This window comes from Mastigoproctus giganteus, chromosome 5 (assembly GCF_048544385.1).
Source record: "Mastigoproctus giganteus isolate SK-2022 chromosome 5, ASM4854438v1, whole genome shotgun sequence".
In the NCBI taxonomy this organism is placed as follows: Eukaryota; Metazoa; Arthropoda; class Arachnida; order Uropygi; family Thelyphonidae; genus Mastigoproctus; species Mastigoproctus giganteus.
This window is the reverse complement of record NC_143579.1, coordinates 96,917,141-96,933,225: the sequence shown is the minus strand read 5'-3', so window position 1 is coordinate 96,933,225 and position 16,085 is coordinate 96,917,141. Positions and strand designations below refer to the sequence as shown.

At 38.1% G+C, this 16,085-nt stretch overlaps 1 protein-coding gene across 1 annotated transcript in view; it reads left to right on the top strand.

Moving 5' to 3' along the window:
- Positions 1 to 16,085, top strand: part of LanA (laminin subunit alpha) — a 1,178,005-nt gene that overhangs the window by 640,650 nt on the left and 521,270 nt on the right. Inside the window, exon 32 of the mRNA XM_090374120.1 lies at positions 9,053 to 9,139. Coding sequence (XP_090230246.1) covers positions 9,053 to 9,139 — 87 coding nt within the window. The remainder of the gene's footprint in view (positions 1 to 9,052; positions 9,140 to 16,085) is intronic.

The window sequence follows — 16,085 nt, the reverse complement described above, 5'->3', positions numbered from 1 at the left end:
GGAAAACTGCTAGCTTGGGGGGAGACAAAAACCAATAGATTGACAGTAGCCACTGGCAGAGGTGAAAGAGATTCTTGCACTGCTTCTATTCGAATGAGCAGAAGCCTGAAAAACAAGATGCATGGTATTTCAGAGACTTCTGGGAGCCATTGCGGTACAAGTAAACACATGGGTTGTGTTAGGGTAGCTAAGAATAGAAACAGGTGCAGGTATACTTGCGTGTACACCAATGCTAGGAGTTTAGTAAATAAATTTGATGAATTTGAGGTATTGCTCAAAACATCAAAGGCAGATATTGTTGGGATATCAGAGACGTGGTGTCACACAGATATAAGGGATGCAGAACTGCAATTTGGGGAGTACAACATCTACAGAAAGGATAGACAGGATAGGAAGGGGGGAGGGGGTTATGCTATTAGTTAAGAAACACATAAAAACCAAGGAAGTGAAGCCAGTCGACATCGCTGGACAGTGCAGTGTCGAGTCAGTTTGGTGTGACATAAGCATTGGGAGATCAAAATTGAGAGTAGGAGTGTGCTATAGGCCTAATGACTCTGATGAGTATAATAAGGAACTGTACAGGGAAATAGAGTGGGCCAGTAAATCAGAGAGTCTTATAATGGGAGATTTTAATTTCCCAGATATTGACTGGAATTTGGGGGCTGGTTACTCACACACTAGCAGGGCTTTTGTGGATTTATTGGATTATTGTTTTCTACATCAGCATGTTCGGGAGGCAACTAGAGGGAGTAATACTCTTGATTTGATTATCAGCAGTGATTCTTCATGCATTAAGAATCTGCAGATAAATGAACCACTAGGTGGCAGTGATCACAGTGTGCTGAAGTGGGATTTACTCAAAGAGGTAACTACCATTAGGGGTAAAGGGAAGGGTTATTGCTTCCGTAAAGGCGACTACGAAGGACTGAGACAGTATTTAAATTCTATACAGTGGGACCAACTGATGATGTTACCAACAGCAAATTCAAAATGGGAAGCATTCAAAGAACTTATCTTGGAAGCTACTAGGCTTTACATACCAACTAAGAAATATTGTTCAAGGTTTAGGCCAAAATGGATGTCAGATGAACTAATGAGGCATATGGCAGAGAAGAAAAATGCATGGGATACTTACAAATTAACACATGACACAGAAGCCTATGATAGATACAAGTTGATATGCAACCAAGTTACAAAGGAGGTTAGGCAGGCGAAGGCAGATTACGAGAAATCCTTGGCAAGAGATGCAAAGAAAAACAGCAAAGAGTTCTTTACTTATGTAAACTCTAAAAGGAAGGGGATGAATCAGATTGGTCCACTTGATATTGATGGGTCAACTGTTGATGATCCTGCTCAGGTAGCTAACAAACTAAATGAATATTTTGCATCGACATTCACACATGAGGAGTTATTCAGCAAGGGGAATGCCAGAGGTGTATTCAACTCTAGCAGTAAGCTACAGAATCTTGAAATAACTGGGAGTAAAGTGGAGGAGAAACTGTTGAAGATAAACACAAGAAAGGCACCCGGGTTGGATGGGATCTATCCAGTTATATTAAAGGAGGCAGCAAAGGAAGTAAGCAAACCCTTAGCCATAATTATGAGAGCTTCCTTGGACTCAGGGGAGGTACCCATAGACTGGAAATGTGCAAATGTGACCCCAATTCACAAAGGAGGATCAAAGGCTGACACAAGTAATTATAGACCTGTGAGCTTAACTTCTGTTCCAGGAAAATTAATGGAGGCACTGGTTAAAGAAGCACTGCAGGATCATTTAGACAAGACTTCAGTTATAGCTCAGACACAGCATGGTTTTGTTAAGGGGAAGTCTTGCCTGACCAACTTGATTGGATACTATGATGCAGTCACAAAAGAACTGGATGCAGGGAATAACTTTGATATTATATACTTGGATCTTAGAAAGGCTTTTGATACTGTTGCACATGGAAGACTGCTACACAAATTGGAGCAGTGTGACATTGGAGGCAAATTGCTGCTATGGATAAAGGGGTGGTTGAGGGGGAGAAGACAGAGAGTGGTAATCAATGGACACTGCTCGTCGTGGACTAATGTTATTAGTGGAGTCCCTCAGGGCTCAGTGTTGGATCCATTATTGTTTTCTGTATTTATAAATGATATTGATGATGATATATCAAGTTTAATGTCCAAGTTTGCAGATGATACAAAGGTTGGCAGGGTTGTCAAGGACACTACTGACACTATGCTGCTGCAACAGGATCTGGAAAGGTTGAGCAGATGGGCTGAGAGGTAGCAAATGAAGTTTAACATTGACAAATGTAAAGTACTACACATGGGAAACAGCAACCCCAGAGCAACGTATCAACTCTGTGGTACTACACTGACAGTGGTAGAGAATGAAAGGGACTTGGCGGTGATTGTGCAGGCAGATATGAAGTTCTCTGAGCAGTGCAGACGGGCTGCAAGAGTAGCTCATGGAGTATTGTCAATGATATACAGGAATTTTTCCAGCAGGGATAAGGAGGTGATTATTCCATTGTATAAGGCAATGGTCAGGCCACACCTAGAGTACGGTATACAGGTCTGGAGGCCTCATTTCAGGAAGGATGTAGAGCTGCTGGAATGAGTACAGAGAAGGGCAACAAGATTAGTGAATGGAACAAAGGGGTGCTCTTTCAAAGAAAGGCTTAAGTTTTGCAAATTACAGTGTCTGGAGACTAGGCACCAGCGAGGTGATCTGATAGAGGTGTATAAAGCCTTGAATGGTTTAAGCGTGCTCAATGCTGATGGGATTCTTCCTCTAGCTCAGAAAAATCACCTGAGAGGGCATAAATTCAAATTGAGAAAAGACAGATGTAGGATAGACGTGCGGAAATTTGCCTTTAGCCAGCGGGTGGTTGGTTGGTGGAACAGACTGCCATCCCTTGTGGTGGAGGTTGATAGCCTAAATAAGTTTAAGGCTCAGCTGGACAGGTATTTTGAACGAACAGAGGGGTGAAGTGGAAGTGGGTTTTTTTTTTTTTTTTGGCTGATGCTGCATAAGCTTGCTTTCTTGCATCAAATGCCTCTACTAATGCTAATGCTAAAACCCATGGTGTGTCTGAATTATTGCTGCAGTCTTGTCTAGATGATCCTGCAATGCATCTTTAACCAGTGACTCCATTATTTTACCCGGAACAGAAGTTAAACTAACTGGTCTGTAATTACTCGTGTCACCCTTCGATCCCCCTTTGTGAATTGGGGATATATTTGCATATCTCCAGTCTGTGGGAACCTCCCCTGAGTCCAAGGATGCTCTCATCATTATGGCTAAGGGTTTGCTTAGTTGCTTTGCAGCCTCCTTTAATATAACTGGATAGATCCCATCCACCCCAGGTGCTTTTCTTATGTTTAACTTCAACAATTTCTCCTCCACTTTGCTCTCAGTTATTACAAAATCATTAAGTATCCTCCTACAATTTGATAACCTTCTGCCATTTTCAAACCTTAATAATTCCTCATGTGTGAATGTAGATGCAAAATACTGATTCAGTTTGTTTGCTATCTGAGCAGGATCATTAAACAGTCGAACCATCAATGTCAATTGGACCAATCAGATTCGTCCCCTTCCTTTTAGAGTTTATGTAAGTAAAGAAATCCTTGCTGTTTTTCTTAGCATCTTTTGCCAAGGATTTCTCGTAATCTGCCTTCGCCTGCCTAACCTCCTTTGTGACCTGATTACAGACTAGCTTATATCTGCCATAGGCTTCTGATTCACTTGATAATTTATATGCATCCCATGCATTTTTCTTCTCTGTTACAAGTCTCATTAGTTCATTAGATAACCATTTAGGCCTAAACCTTGAACAATATTTCTTAATAGGTATGAAACTTTTAGTAGCATCCACGATTAATTCCTTGAATGCTTCCCACTTAGAATTTACTGTTGGTAACAAACTCAGTTTATCCCACTGTACAGAATTTAAAAACTGTCGGAGACCACTGTACAATGGAATCTGAAAAGAGTTGACAGGAAGAAAATTGAGGCATTTGAAATGTGGTGTTACAGAAGAATACTGTTTATTTCTTACGTGGATTTAAGAACAAATGAGTTGGTATTGAATAAAATTGGCAGGCCTGAAAATCTTCTTCATAGCATCAACAGAAGAATACTCAAATTTTTTGGATTCATAGCAAGGATATAAAACTTTCTGAGAAAAATATAATGCAAGACAAAATTGAGGAGCAGATTTAAACTTATAACTAGGTGGAAGGATAGAATCAGTAAACTTCTGGGCATTGAAATTTTGCATTGGTTCTCGTAGAGCATAAGACGGATGCAGTTGGAGGAATTTGTTGGTGGCCACAACAACTCCAGGGAGCTACTAGACTGGAAGAAGAAGATATGTTAACAAATAAATGTTAGTCCTTTTAATTCAATGTCACTAGGAGTGCATGCTCCTTAAAATTGACACTCATCATCATCATCATCAGCCATTTTTAATCCACTGCAGGATGAAGGCTTCTCCAGCAACTTTCCAGTTCCTTCTGTTTTGAGCACTGGCCATCCATTTACTACCCACAAACTCATGAATTTCATCTATCCATCTCCGCCTTTGTCTTCCAGGTTTTCTTCTAGCTCCTCTTGGATACCATTCTGTTATTTTCTTAGTCCATCTGTCATCATGTCTTCGAGCTATGTGTCCTGCCCAAGACCATTTTAGTTCTTTAGTTTTGATAAGAACTGACACTAAAAATTGACACTAAAAAGTGTTAAATATGTACAGTGGATTCCCATCACATTGAAATTAGAGTTTGATATTTTTGGCAGTAAACGTGGGATTTAAACTGTGTATTCCTTTCTGATTTTTAATTCACCCCTTCCTCCACATTGGTAGTTGCGTCATTGACAAGGGTTGCACATTGTATACATGCCATAGATTTAACCACTCCTACAATACACTAATACTTAAAAAAATAATAATAAATAAAAATTTTAAAAAATTATGGGAAAAAGTCTTTTATAACTTGTCAACTGCAGTATTTATTTCAGAAAATATTCTTTCAATGTTTCCATTTTGTGCTAGAATGGGAAACAAAAAAAAAAATAAAAAAATAAAACCATAAGATTTTCAGTTATGTGATTTTTGTGTTTATGCATTTTCTGAGTACTTTTCTTCAAATACAAATTTAAAAAAATACTGACCACCAACCATAACAAGATCTGTTAAGCCACTCATTAATTTTCTCTGTCTGCCATTCTAAAATGAAAATTTTAAAGAAACCGAACTCACTATAAATAATAAATTTTGGTCAATTTAAATTCCATATTAATAATATTTTTATACTTATGTTGTATTGCGTCCTACCTGATGTACATTGAAGAAGCAAATTTTCCATTGCACAAATTTAAATTTATTGAAGGGTTCAGCCATTCTTCTAGTTAATTGCAAGTTGTGTATTATGCATCAATATTTAATCTCTAAATGATTTCATTTCTTCACCCTAAATATTGTGATCATTTAAAACTTTGCATGCACTTAAGGGAACCAATTTTTTCTTTAGTACATAATTCGGTTTTTCGATTGTCTGATACACATAACTCATAACTGATATTATGTAATTATTGTAGTATTTGATTTTTATTATTTTCACAAGCACATGTTTCCAAGCACACTATACATAAACTGGAAGTATGCTGCATTTAATGGTGATCCCAACAGTGTCACAATAAATTTAAGTTGCATTTTTATCTGCATGAATAAATGACTTCAATTTTTTTTTTTTTATTTTGCACTTCAAAAATATTAATCTTTGATTGATTACTTGGTATAAACTTAACCAAATTGATACAAAGCAATAAATAAAATATTAAAGTTTGAAGGCCTCAGTAACTTGGTAAATAATAGTAGTCAGGATATGATACTACAAGACCAAGGTATGCTTCTCCAGCAAAATTCCTATATATCTGCCTGGATAAACTAGGCCAATATATAAGAATTTTGTCAGAAGGGACAAACAGGTGATTATTACAATGTATAAGGCAGTGACTTTTTTATTACTGCATATGCCTGCTATGAATCATTATGGAACACATGGGGGTCAGTGAAGTTCGGTGGCAGGGAAATGGTGACATATGGAGCAGTGACTACAGATTTATATACAGTAGTGGACAGAGGGATAGAAACGGTGTTGGACTTCTGCTGGCAAAAGAATGGGGAAAAAAAGTAACAAACACCTATCATCTTAGTGATAGAGTACTGATGGAAACAGTGGCAGCAAACCCAGTGGATTTAAATTTAATTGAAGTCTATATGCCAACAAGCAATTATGATGGTGATTAAATAGAAACCATGTATGAACAACTGGAAGAACTAATAAGAACTAATAGGGATAGTAAAAGATAAAGAAAATCTAATCATAATGGGTGATTTTTTTTGCAGTGGTAGGACAAGGAGGGGCATGTGAAGAAACAGGACCATTTGCACTTGGAAGAAAAAATACAAGGGGAGAAAGACTATTAGACATTTGTAAACAACAAGGATTAATCGTTGGCAACACACTTTTTGATTACCAAAAAGAAGATGCTACACTTGGAAGGCCTTAGGAGACCTACAACAATACCAGATTGATTATGTTCTAGTGAAGAAGAGATACTGAATAAACCAACTAAAAGCTTGTTTCAGTTATCCGAAAGCAGATATGGAAAGCGATCACTCGCTAGTTATTGCAAAATGCAAGCTAAGGCATAAGAAAATAAAAGAACAAAGAAAAGGTGGAATGTGAGACCATTACAGGAACATAAAGTGAGAGAAGAGGTTAAGAAAGAAACAGATGCAGTACTTGAAACAAAAAAGACCAGAGTGAATGGAAGATAATGAAAGAGACTCTGGAAGATACAGTAAACAATGTAATTGGACATATGAGACTACAACCAAGAAAGCCATGGATAATAAGTGAAATTCTCAACCTGAATGTAGAAATAAACAAAGCCAGAAAGAAGAATACAGCTGAAGGACAAGAACAGTACAGAAGACTAAGAAATGAAGTGACCCAAGAATGCAGAATGGCAAAGGAAAAGTGGATGGATGAAATATGCAAGGAAGTTGAAGATAATTTAAACAATGGAAAAACTGACATAGCACACAAGATGATTGCCACTTATACTCAAGACCCTAAAACAAAAGGACAGCAATAAGAATAAAGATGGAAAACTACTGATTAGAAATAGACAGGAATAATATGGAAAGAGTGATGATGGAAACCAAATAAGTGAGGAAGCCTTGAAAGCTGAATATGAAGTAAAAGAGGATTGTCTGGGGCCAGACATATTAGAATATAGAAGAGCTCTAAATGAGATCCCCAATGGAAAAGCAGTAGGGACAGATAAAATTCCAGCTGAATTGCTAAAAAAAAAAGCAGGAAACTAAAAAAAACAAACAAAAAAAAACAAACAGGAAACAAGGAAAGAAATGTTCAATATCATAAAAGCAGTCTATGAAGAAGGAAAAGATGTGGATGACTTTTTTCAAAGCTGAACAGTGACATTGCCAAAAAGAGGAAATGTGACAGAGTGTAAAAACTACTGAACCATCAGTCTGCTTAGCCACGCATCCAAAATACTAAAACACAGAATTAAACTGAAAACAGAACAGTTTTTAAGGGAAGATCAGTTTAGTTTCCGAAATAGAAGAGGAACACGAGCAGCCATCTTAGCGCTATGCACAATTGTAGATAGAAGAATAATCATAAATAAAAACCACACACACACACACAGCTTTTATTAATCTACAAAACGCATTTGACAGTGTTCTCTGGGAGAAGCTTTTCACAGTCATGAAGAAGGCCCAGTTTGATTGGAGAGATCAACGAGCCATCAAAATATTATATGTAAATCAAACAACAAAAATTGAATTTCAAAAGAATGAAGTAATAGCCAAGATAAGAAAAGGAGTTAGGCAAAAGGGTGTGCATTATCATGATTACTATTTAACTTGTATATGGAGGACACTCTAGAGAAAGTGAAGTGTAAAACCAAAGGAATAAATATAGGAGGAGTACAGGTGCAATGTGAGATGCATATTGCAGATGATATAGCAGCACTAGTGGAAAATGAAGACGAGTTGAAAAACACAATAGAAGTAATGGCTAAAGGCAAATTTCCACACATCTATTCTACAGCTGTCTTTTCTCAATTTTAATTTATGCCCCCTTAGGTTCATAATCTCAGCAAGCGGAAGAATCCCATCAGAATTCACCATGCTCAACCCATTCAAGGCCTTATACACCTTAATCAGATCACCTCGCAGGTGCCTAGTCTCCAGCTGCTGCAATTTGCAGAACTTAAGCCTCTCTTGGTAAGAGGACCCATTATTAATGTATAATCTTGTTGCCCTACTCTGCCAGATAGGGACTTGATGTACTTGGTTTAGTTCCAAAACTGGTCACAGCAGTGCCTTGAGTTTTTAATGAATAATAGATTTGCCTGCTTAGTGATGTTATCTGATTAAAAGTGATATTAGTTACTTTGATTGACTATATGAACAAATGTAGTCATTTCTAAAGAGCCTAAACCCAACTACTGTCACTGGAGTGGTAACAGTGTTCCCAGGTGGTTGAAAGTGAAATCTGACACAGAATGGCATTGTATTGTAGAACTATTTCAATTTATTAATAACCTGAGTTGAAATATTTCTTAATTACATCATTTTATTTTATTTTTTTCATTTCTACATTGACTTACTGTTTCCAAAAGGAAAATTTAATAAATTTCATATTTATTTTTGTATCACACTAAGTTTACTCTTTTATTTATTTTATGGAATTTTTTTTTTTTTCAACAAAATTTCATCTAAAACAAAAGTCCACATTCTTTAATTTTTTTCTAGGAGTCTGTAGTTTCCAAAAGGTTGAGAAACACTGGTCTAGTTAAAACTGTATAGATTGGTTCTTCCCTTGGCTTTATATATAGCAAATGTTAAACAGCTTTTTTTTTTTTCTTTTTTTTTTTCATGGTATAAAATGTTATATTGAGATCATTTACCTATGGAACAGTTATTTCTTTCTTAATCTCAGAAACTTATTTTAATTGCAGCTTTGCTATGAACTGTGAAGTTTCACCTAGTGGATTGGAAATAAGTTGTAACTGCAAAACTGGTTATTATGGACCCCGATGTGAAGTGTATGTGTCAACCCTTTCTACTTTAAACTGCAAGCCATTAAACTCTAATTTATCTAGTAATAAAAATTAAATATATTTCATGAGTTGCAATAATTTATTTTTACTTTTCTGATTTTCAAATTATTTATGAAATCAAGTATAAGTGCTGAATTAATTAAAATTAAGCTGGTATCTATTTGTTTAAGGCAGTGTTTGTTTTAACTTTCATGAAGAACTCTGTCATTTTAAATATTATACTCCAAGTCATGAAATTACATATATCGAGAAGGAAAGCTGGCAGACTTCCATTCAGCATTTACACTCTGCTGTAAAAACTGTTGGAACACTAATAAACTGTCATATAATTGAGAAAAAAAACAAAAAAACTTAAATATGTGTATAGACCCAACATTGGTGTTAAGGCCTGATATAGTGTAGTCGTAACACAGGATTAAGGTGGTACATGCATTTCAGCTGACAGTGGTTTATGCTCATGTAACTACTAATACAGTAACATTATTGTATTTCTACCTTGTAAACTCCTCTGACCTGTGTCTGTCTCAGGCTAAAATCAGCAATATTTATTACAGTGTATAGCTTACCGAAAAACCTTCTACTGATTTTTGGCACATTTTACTGGAAATATATTTTTTTAAATTTATTTTCAGTTTATTTATTTATTTATTTTTCATTTTAATCGAAACCTGAAAGGATATTGGAACATGTAGTAATCTATTACTTGTGTAGGTTGAGAATACAGAAGATTATTATTGATATTGTTCTCAAACTGTTTCGAGACTAATGTTTTTGGGTTTGGAGCTAAATTGTGAATTAACTGGATGATGTTTTAGCTTGTTTAACTGGATTAACTGGATGACATTTTAACTTGTTGAAAAGGAGGTAAATTGCAGATGCTAATTCAGAAGAATTAGAAATAACTGTAGAAAAGACCTGCAATAGAAGCTGTGCATTTGTGTAACAGGTAGTGGAGTGAAGTTATTTGAAAGGTAGCTACTGTTTGTGCAAAGCAAGCTTTATCAAGCATTTGAGTAAAATATAGTGTAATGTCATTAGAAAAACTGTGGGTGATATTTCCAATTAGTGAGATGTCCTACTGGATTTAAAATGTTGGATGAAAGACTATATCACTGCCTTTGGGGAACTCTAGCTTTAGTTGAGAAATTAGGAGATAGAAAGCAATCTACCTTGCATGAATGAGCGGACAGAGACAAAACTGGCAAGCACGTGCTTCTTGATTAGACCTGGGTTCAAGCCCGTGATCGCCAAATACGGAGGATGGGGAAAGGTCAGGGAATGACCACCGCATATCCCCGGAGCAATATGGCCTTAGTTGCTAATGCTCCTAAAAAACCAAATAACAACAAAAATAACAAAACTGGCAACCCAGTTGAAAAAATAAAATATATAAATAAATAATAAAAATAAACATATCCAAAAGAAAATAACTTGTGTTTCCATCATCTCATGGATAACTATCTAGCTGACCTTTGAATTTCTCCAAACTGCCGGTCTCATTAATTAACAATTAATAACTAGTAAATTATTAATTATTGTGTCAATAATTATTAACTCACCGGCTGAAACAAAACTTAGAAAGTAGAGAAAGTTTCAATTATTAATCTTGAACCAAAAATCTTTGTGCTGCACGAGGAACTAGGTTACTTTTTTTTTCTGAACCATATTCATTTCAGGTTTGGTAAAAAAAACTTGATCGCCAAATAGCATTATTGAATGATAAAGTAGTTCTCTAAATATAAATATATTTAAATTAATCTAGAATGACATTTAAATTAATGCTTACAGAAACTCAGTTGGCAATTTGCTATAAGATGAACACGAGACTAGTGAGACACTAGTCTCGTGTTCATCTTATAGGGTCAGGGAAAGGAGTGCGGAGACTCTGGTCAGTTTGCAAGAGCATCAGTCCTGGCCTTTTGCACCAGGTCATGAATGGAGAGGTATCTTTGTTGGTAATTTCCTCTGATCGGTTGTAGTCATACAGTATTTCCATTTTTGTATGTCCATGCTGTAGTCTTGAATGTCTCCTCCTTGGTTAGTTTCAGTGGAGTTCTTCTATTCGGATGTTTCCTTATTAGTTGTCTCAGATTGTGATTTCCATTCTCCTTCTGTTAAATATGTCCTGGGCATAGCGGCTGAATGCGGTGTACTCGTCTTTCGAATCCAGGAGGTGATGCTCAGTGTCTTTTGGTTTGAACTTTATTCTGGTGATGAGTACTGATCTTTGTTCCTCATAGCATTCACATTTGTGCATGATATGTTGCCAGGTCTCCATATTGTCACAGGTGCAAGTTGGGTCCTTGGTCAGTCCGAGTGCATTCAGTTTTGCGTTAAAGGGCCCATGGCCCATCAGAAGGAAGGTGGTGTTCAATCCCGGGTAGAACCATTTGGGGGCATTTCAATAGGTCTTGTCTATGTAGGGTATACATTTCTGTGTGACTTTGCCCTTGGTTGTCTCTTGCCATCTCTGCCAAGTTTCTTTTAGGTGTTCCATGATTTTCTGTTTTTCCGTTCTGTGGTTGTTTGTAGAGTCCAGTGTAAAAGTGTCAAACGTGATCAGTGTTCCCTTTGCCAGGTTGTACATCAACCTACATCTTGGCAGGCACCTCCAATTCCAGAGGTAGAGTTCCCGCCAGGACCTGCAGTGCGCAGGTACTCACCCTGTTACATGCCCTGGAGATGGTGAGGAGTATTTTTCGCTGTATTGTTTCGTGGATTCTTTTATTTACAGCGGTTCTTGCTTTGCCATACCATACTGGGTCTCATATTGGGACGAAAATTGCTTTATAGTAGAGGGATAATGTTCTTTTGTTTATTCCCCAGTCTCTGCATGTTACTCTGACTACTAGAGCTGCTTATTTTCTCCTGAAATGCCTGGGTATTTCATCTGCTTTGCTAGTGTGATTGTGCTTCCCCTTACTTTTATCTGGGGTGGCCATCTGATGTTGAGTGCTTCTCTCAGCAGAATTGAGTTCGTTTTGGTTGGGGGATCTCCAGTGTATGCAGGTTTCTGCATACACTGTTTGTGCCACTACCTGCATACTCCAGTGCATGCAGGTAGTTGCTGAGTATTCTTCGATATAGTATTCTCTCCAGAAGTTTACTTTGTGTTGACAACAGCGCTATGGGATGGTAAGAGTTTGGTTGTTCAGGTGGTTTAGTTGGGTTTTTCAGGATGAGCTTGAAATGCGCTGTTTTTCAGCTGGTTGGGAAGCGGCCCACGCTGAGGCAGCAGTTGAAGAGGTGTAACAGGGGTTCCAGTATGTCCTCCACTGCCCTCTTAACGAGTTCTGGGTCCAGGAGGTCAGGGCCAGAGCATTTCTTGTGCATTTGTGTTGTGGCTTCCTGTAGCTCATCCATGGTAATTGGTGGCTCCATTTGTTGGGTATTATAGGTGTCGTTTGCCTGTGTGTGGTCTTCTGTCAGTATATTCAGTGGGTCTTTTATAATGGTGTTCAAAATGTTGGCCACTGAGTCATCCCATGTTGTGGTGAGGGTGCATTGCAGTGTTATAATTGCTGTGGTTATTTCCCCCCTGGGGAATTTATTTGTTGTGATCTTGTAGACCGCTCCCCAGGAGTTGGGGAGCGGTCATTACCTTTAGTTGAGACCATTCATTCCCTTTAGTTGAGACCATTCATTCCCTGGAGGATTTTTTACTTTCTTTATACTCTTAGTATAAATATTTCTCAGTACTGTATATTGTCGGCACAGGTAAGTGACCTCAGCAGGCAGCCACGATCTCCGTGCTCTCTGATATTCCTTCCTTTTTTTGTTGGACTAATCTCCTTTGTCGTTGCAGTTCTGGGGTCTACCAGGGCATGGCCTTGCTCGAAGGTGTTTTTCTTTTTATGGCGACTTTAGCTACCTCGGTTATAATGTTTGTTATTATCTGTTGCAGTTCGTCTGGGTCCTCTCTTATTTTTTGGCCCTCCTGTCTGGTTTGCCCCTTCTATCATGTTGGACTCTACTGATGAGCTGTTCTCGGAAGAGTTCCCAATTGGCTTTGAGATTGCAAATCTGTTTAGCATTTTCCTTTCTGTTGATGTGGTTCTCTGTATCCAGTAGGTGATGGTACGGTGATCCGACGTGGTCCAAGCATTTTGCACCGTCCAGTTGGTCACGTGGGAATCGATATTTCTTGTGGTTAGGGTGATGGCGATGGTCGCCTCCCAAAGTGTTTTACAGAAGGTTGGGAGGCAGAAAGGTTGATTTTTAACTGTCAGTATTGATTTAGCCAGGAACTCTTCCAGTCTTTGGCCGTTTCTGGTGCCTTGCCGGTCCAGTGTGGTGCTGTGCCAGACTGGGGATCGGCAGTTGACGTCGGCACCTATTATGATCCTCTATCTTGCTAGGGTAGTTTGGACATCCTAGAGATATGTAATGGTGACGAACTCAATCTCGATGCTGGGTCTGCAGTAGAGAGAGAGACTGCATATAAGCAGCTGACAGAGCTGAATATATGAGCACATTCTGCCCATGGCATGCATAACTGCGGGATCTTGGTTACTGTAATTTCTGGGTTGCAGACTATGATTGCTGCCCACGCCTTATCTTGATTGCTCTGTACTATTTTAAACCTGAGCGGATATCCCCTAACCTGCTTCATGTGAGTTTAGGGCTCTTGAATAAGAATGAGATCCACATTGTCTTCTTATGCTTTTAGGCTTACTTGGGCGACCACTGCTTTCGCACGTTGCACATTTATTTGGTGAATTTTTAGCTCCATCATTATATTTTTTATGTTGCGTACCCATAGTCGGTTCTGAGTTGATATGCACACTTGAACTTTTGATGTTTCGGACATTTTGGATCTCTTATGGAATGCGTATAATCTAGCATGAGTAGCTTGCGGTTGACACATATGAGGTCTTTTGCTTTGTTTTGGAAGCTACTGAAGTTGTGTCCCTTTTCGGAGCAGTGTGCCCCTAACAGGAATTAGTTATTGTCGGTGATTCTAATGTCAGAGAGAAGGAGAAATATATTGAGTAAAAAGGATAGGTGGAATAGCACCGGGGTATGTCTGCCAGGGGCAAAATTAGATGATGTTGTAGAACAGATATCACATAGGATGATATTGTTGTACCTATAGGCACTAATAACATTAAGATTAGGTGATCTACAGAATTTACTTAACAAGTACGGGTCAGTGCTGAAAAAAAAGTGTCTTGGGTTAGGGTTAAATTTGAAAGTGTCTGCAATTCTGCCCACACACGATAAGAGGGAGTATATGATGAGAGTGTTGTCAATCAGTTCAGACCTGGAGGGATTTCACAATGCTCATGGGATAGAATTTTTCTCAGGTTGGTCTGTTCTTGTTAACACGAGAGACTGCTTCTACATTGATGGGATACACTTAAATAGAGGGGGTACAAGAGTGTTTGCTGATGCTATTGAGGCAGCATTAGGTAGGTCAGAAAACTGCTAGCTTGGGTGGATTCACAGACTAAAAGGTTAATAGTAGCCACAGGCAGAGGAAATTGATTCTTGCACTGCTTCTATTAGAATGAGCAGCGACTTGCAGGATGGGGTGCTTGTGGATTCAGGGACTGGTAGGAGTCATCAAGAAACAAAAAAATACATGAGCTGTGTTAGGGCAACTAAGTATAAGAATAGGTACATGTATACTTGCATGTACACCAATGATAGAAGTATAGTAAATAATTTTGATGAAATTGAAGTGCTGGTCAAGACATCAAAGGCAGATATTGTTGGGATATCAGAGACATGGTGTCACACGCAGATATAAGCAGTGCAGATTTGTAATTTGGGGAGTACAATGTGTACAGAAAGGATAGACAGGATAGGAAAGGAAGATGGGTTATGCTGTTAATCAAGAAAAACATAAAATCTAAGGAAGTGTATCCAGTTGACATAGAATGTCAGTGGAATTTTGAGTCAGTTTGTTGTGATATAAGCACTGGGAAAGCAAAAATGAGAGTAGGAGTGTGTTATAGGCTTAATGACTCTAATGAGTACAATGAACAATTGTACAAAGAAATAGGATGGTCCAGTAAATCAGATTGAGTTGTAATGGGGGATTTTAACTTCCCAGATATTGACTGGAACTTGCGGAATTGGTCACTCGCACACTAGCAAGACTTTTGTGTATTTAATGGCTTGATAGTTTTCTGCAGAAGCATGTTTGAGAGGCAAGCAGAGAGGGTAATACTCTTGATCTGGTTATCAGCATTAATTATTTGTGTATAAAGAATTTGCAGATAAAGGAACCACTAGGTGGCAGTGATCACAGTGTACTGATTTGGGATTTACTTAAAGATATAATTACCATCATGAGTAAAGGGAAAGGTTTTTGCTTCTGAAAAGGTGACTACAGTGGTCTTAGATAGTTTTTAAATTCTGTACAGTGGGACAAACTGATGATGTTACCAACAGCAAATTCTAAGTGGGAAGAATTCAAGAAACTAATCGTGGAAACTACTAGGGTTTTCATGCTGTTTAAGAAATATTGTTCAAAGTTTAAGCATAAATGGATGTCAGATGAACTAATGACACTCGTTTTGTTATTTGATTTTTGGGAGCATTAGCAACTAAGGCCATATTGTTCCGGGAATATGCAGTGGTCATTCCCTGAACTTTCCGCATCCTCCGTATTTGGTGGTGACGGGCTCGAACCCCGGTCTAATCAAGAAGCGTGTGCTACGCACTGCTGCTCCTTCCCACCTGGCTACGGAGGCGCCCCTAACGAGACTTGTGGCAGGGAAGAAAAATGCATGGGATTCATATAAATTATCAGGTGACACAGAAGCCTATGGAAGATATAAGCTAATATATGCAATCAAGTAATATTTGTAATCAAGTCACAAAGGAGGTTAGGCAAGCAAAGGCAGATTACGAGAAATCTTTGGCAAAGGATGCTAAGTAAAACAGCATGGACTCCTTTACTAATAAAAACTCTAGAAGGAAG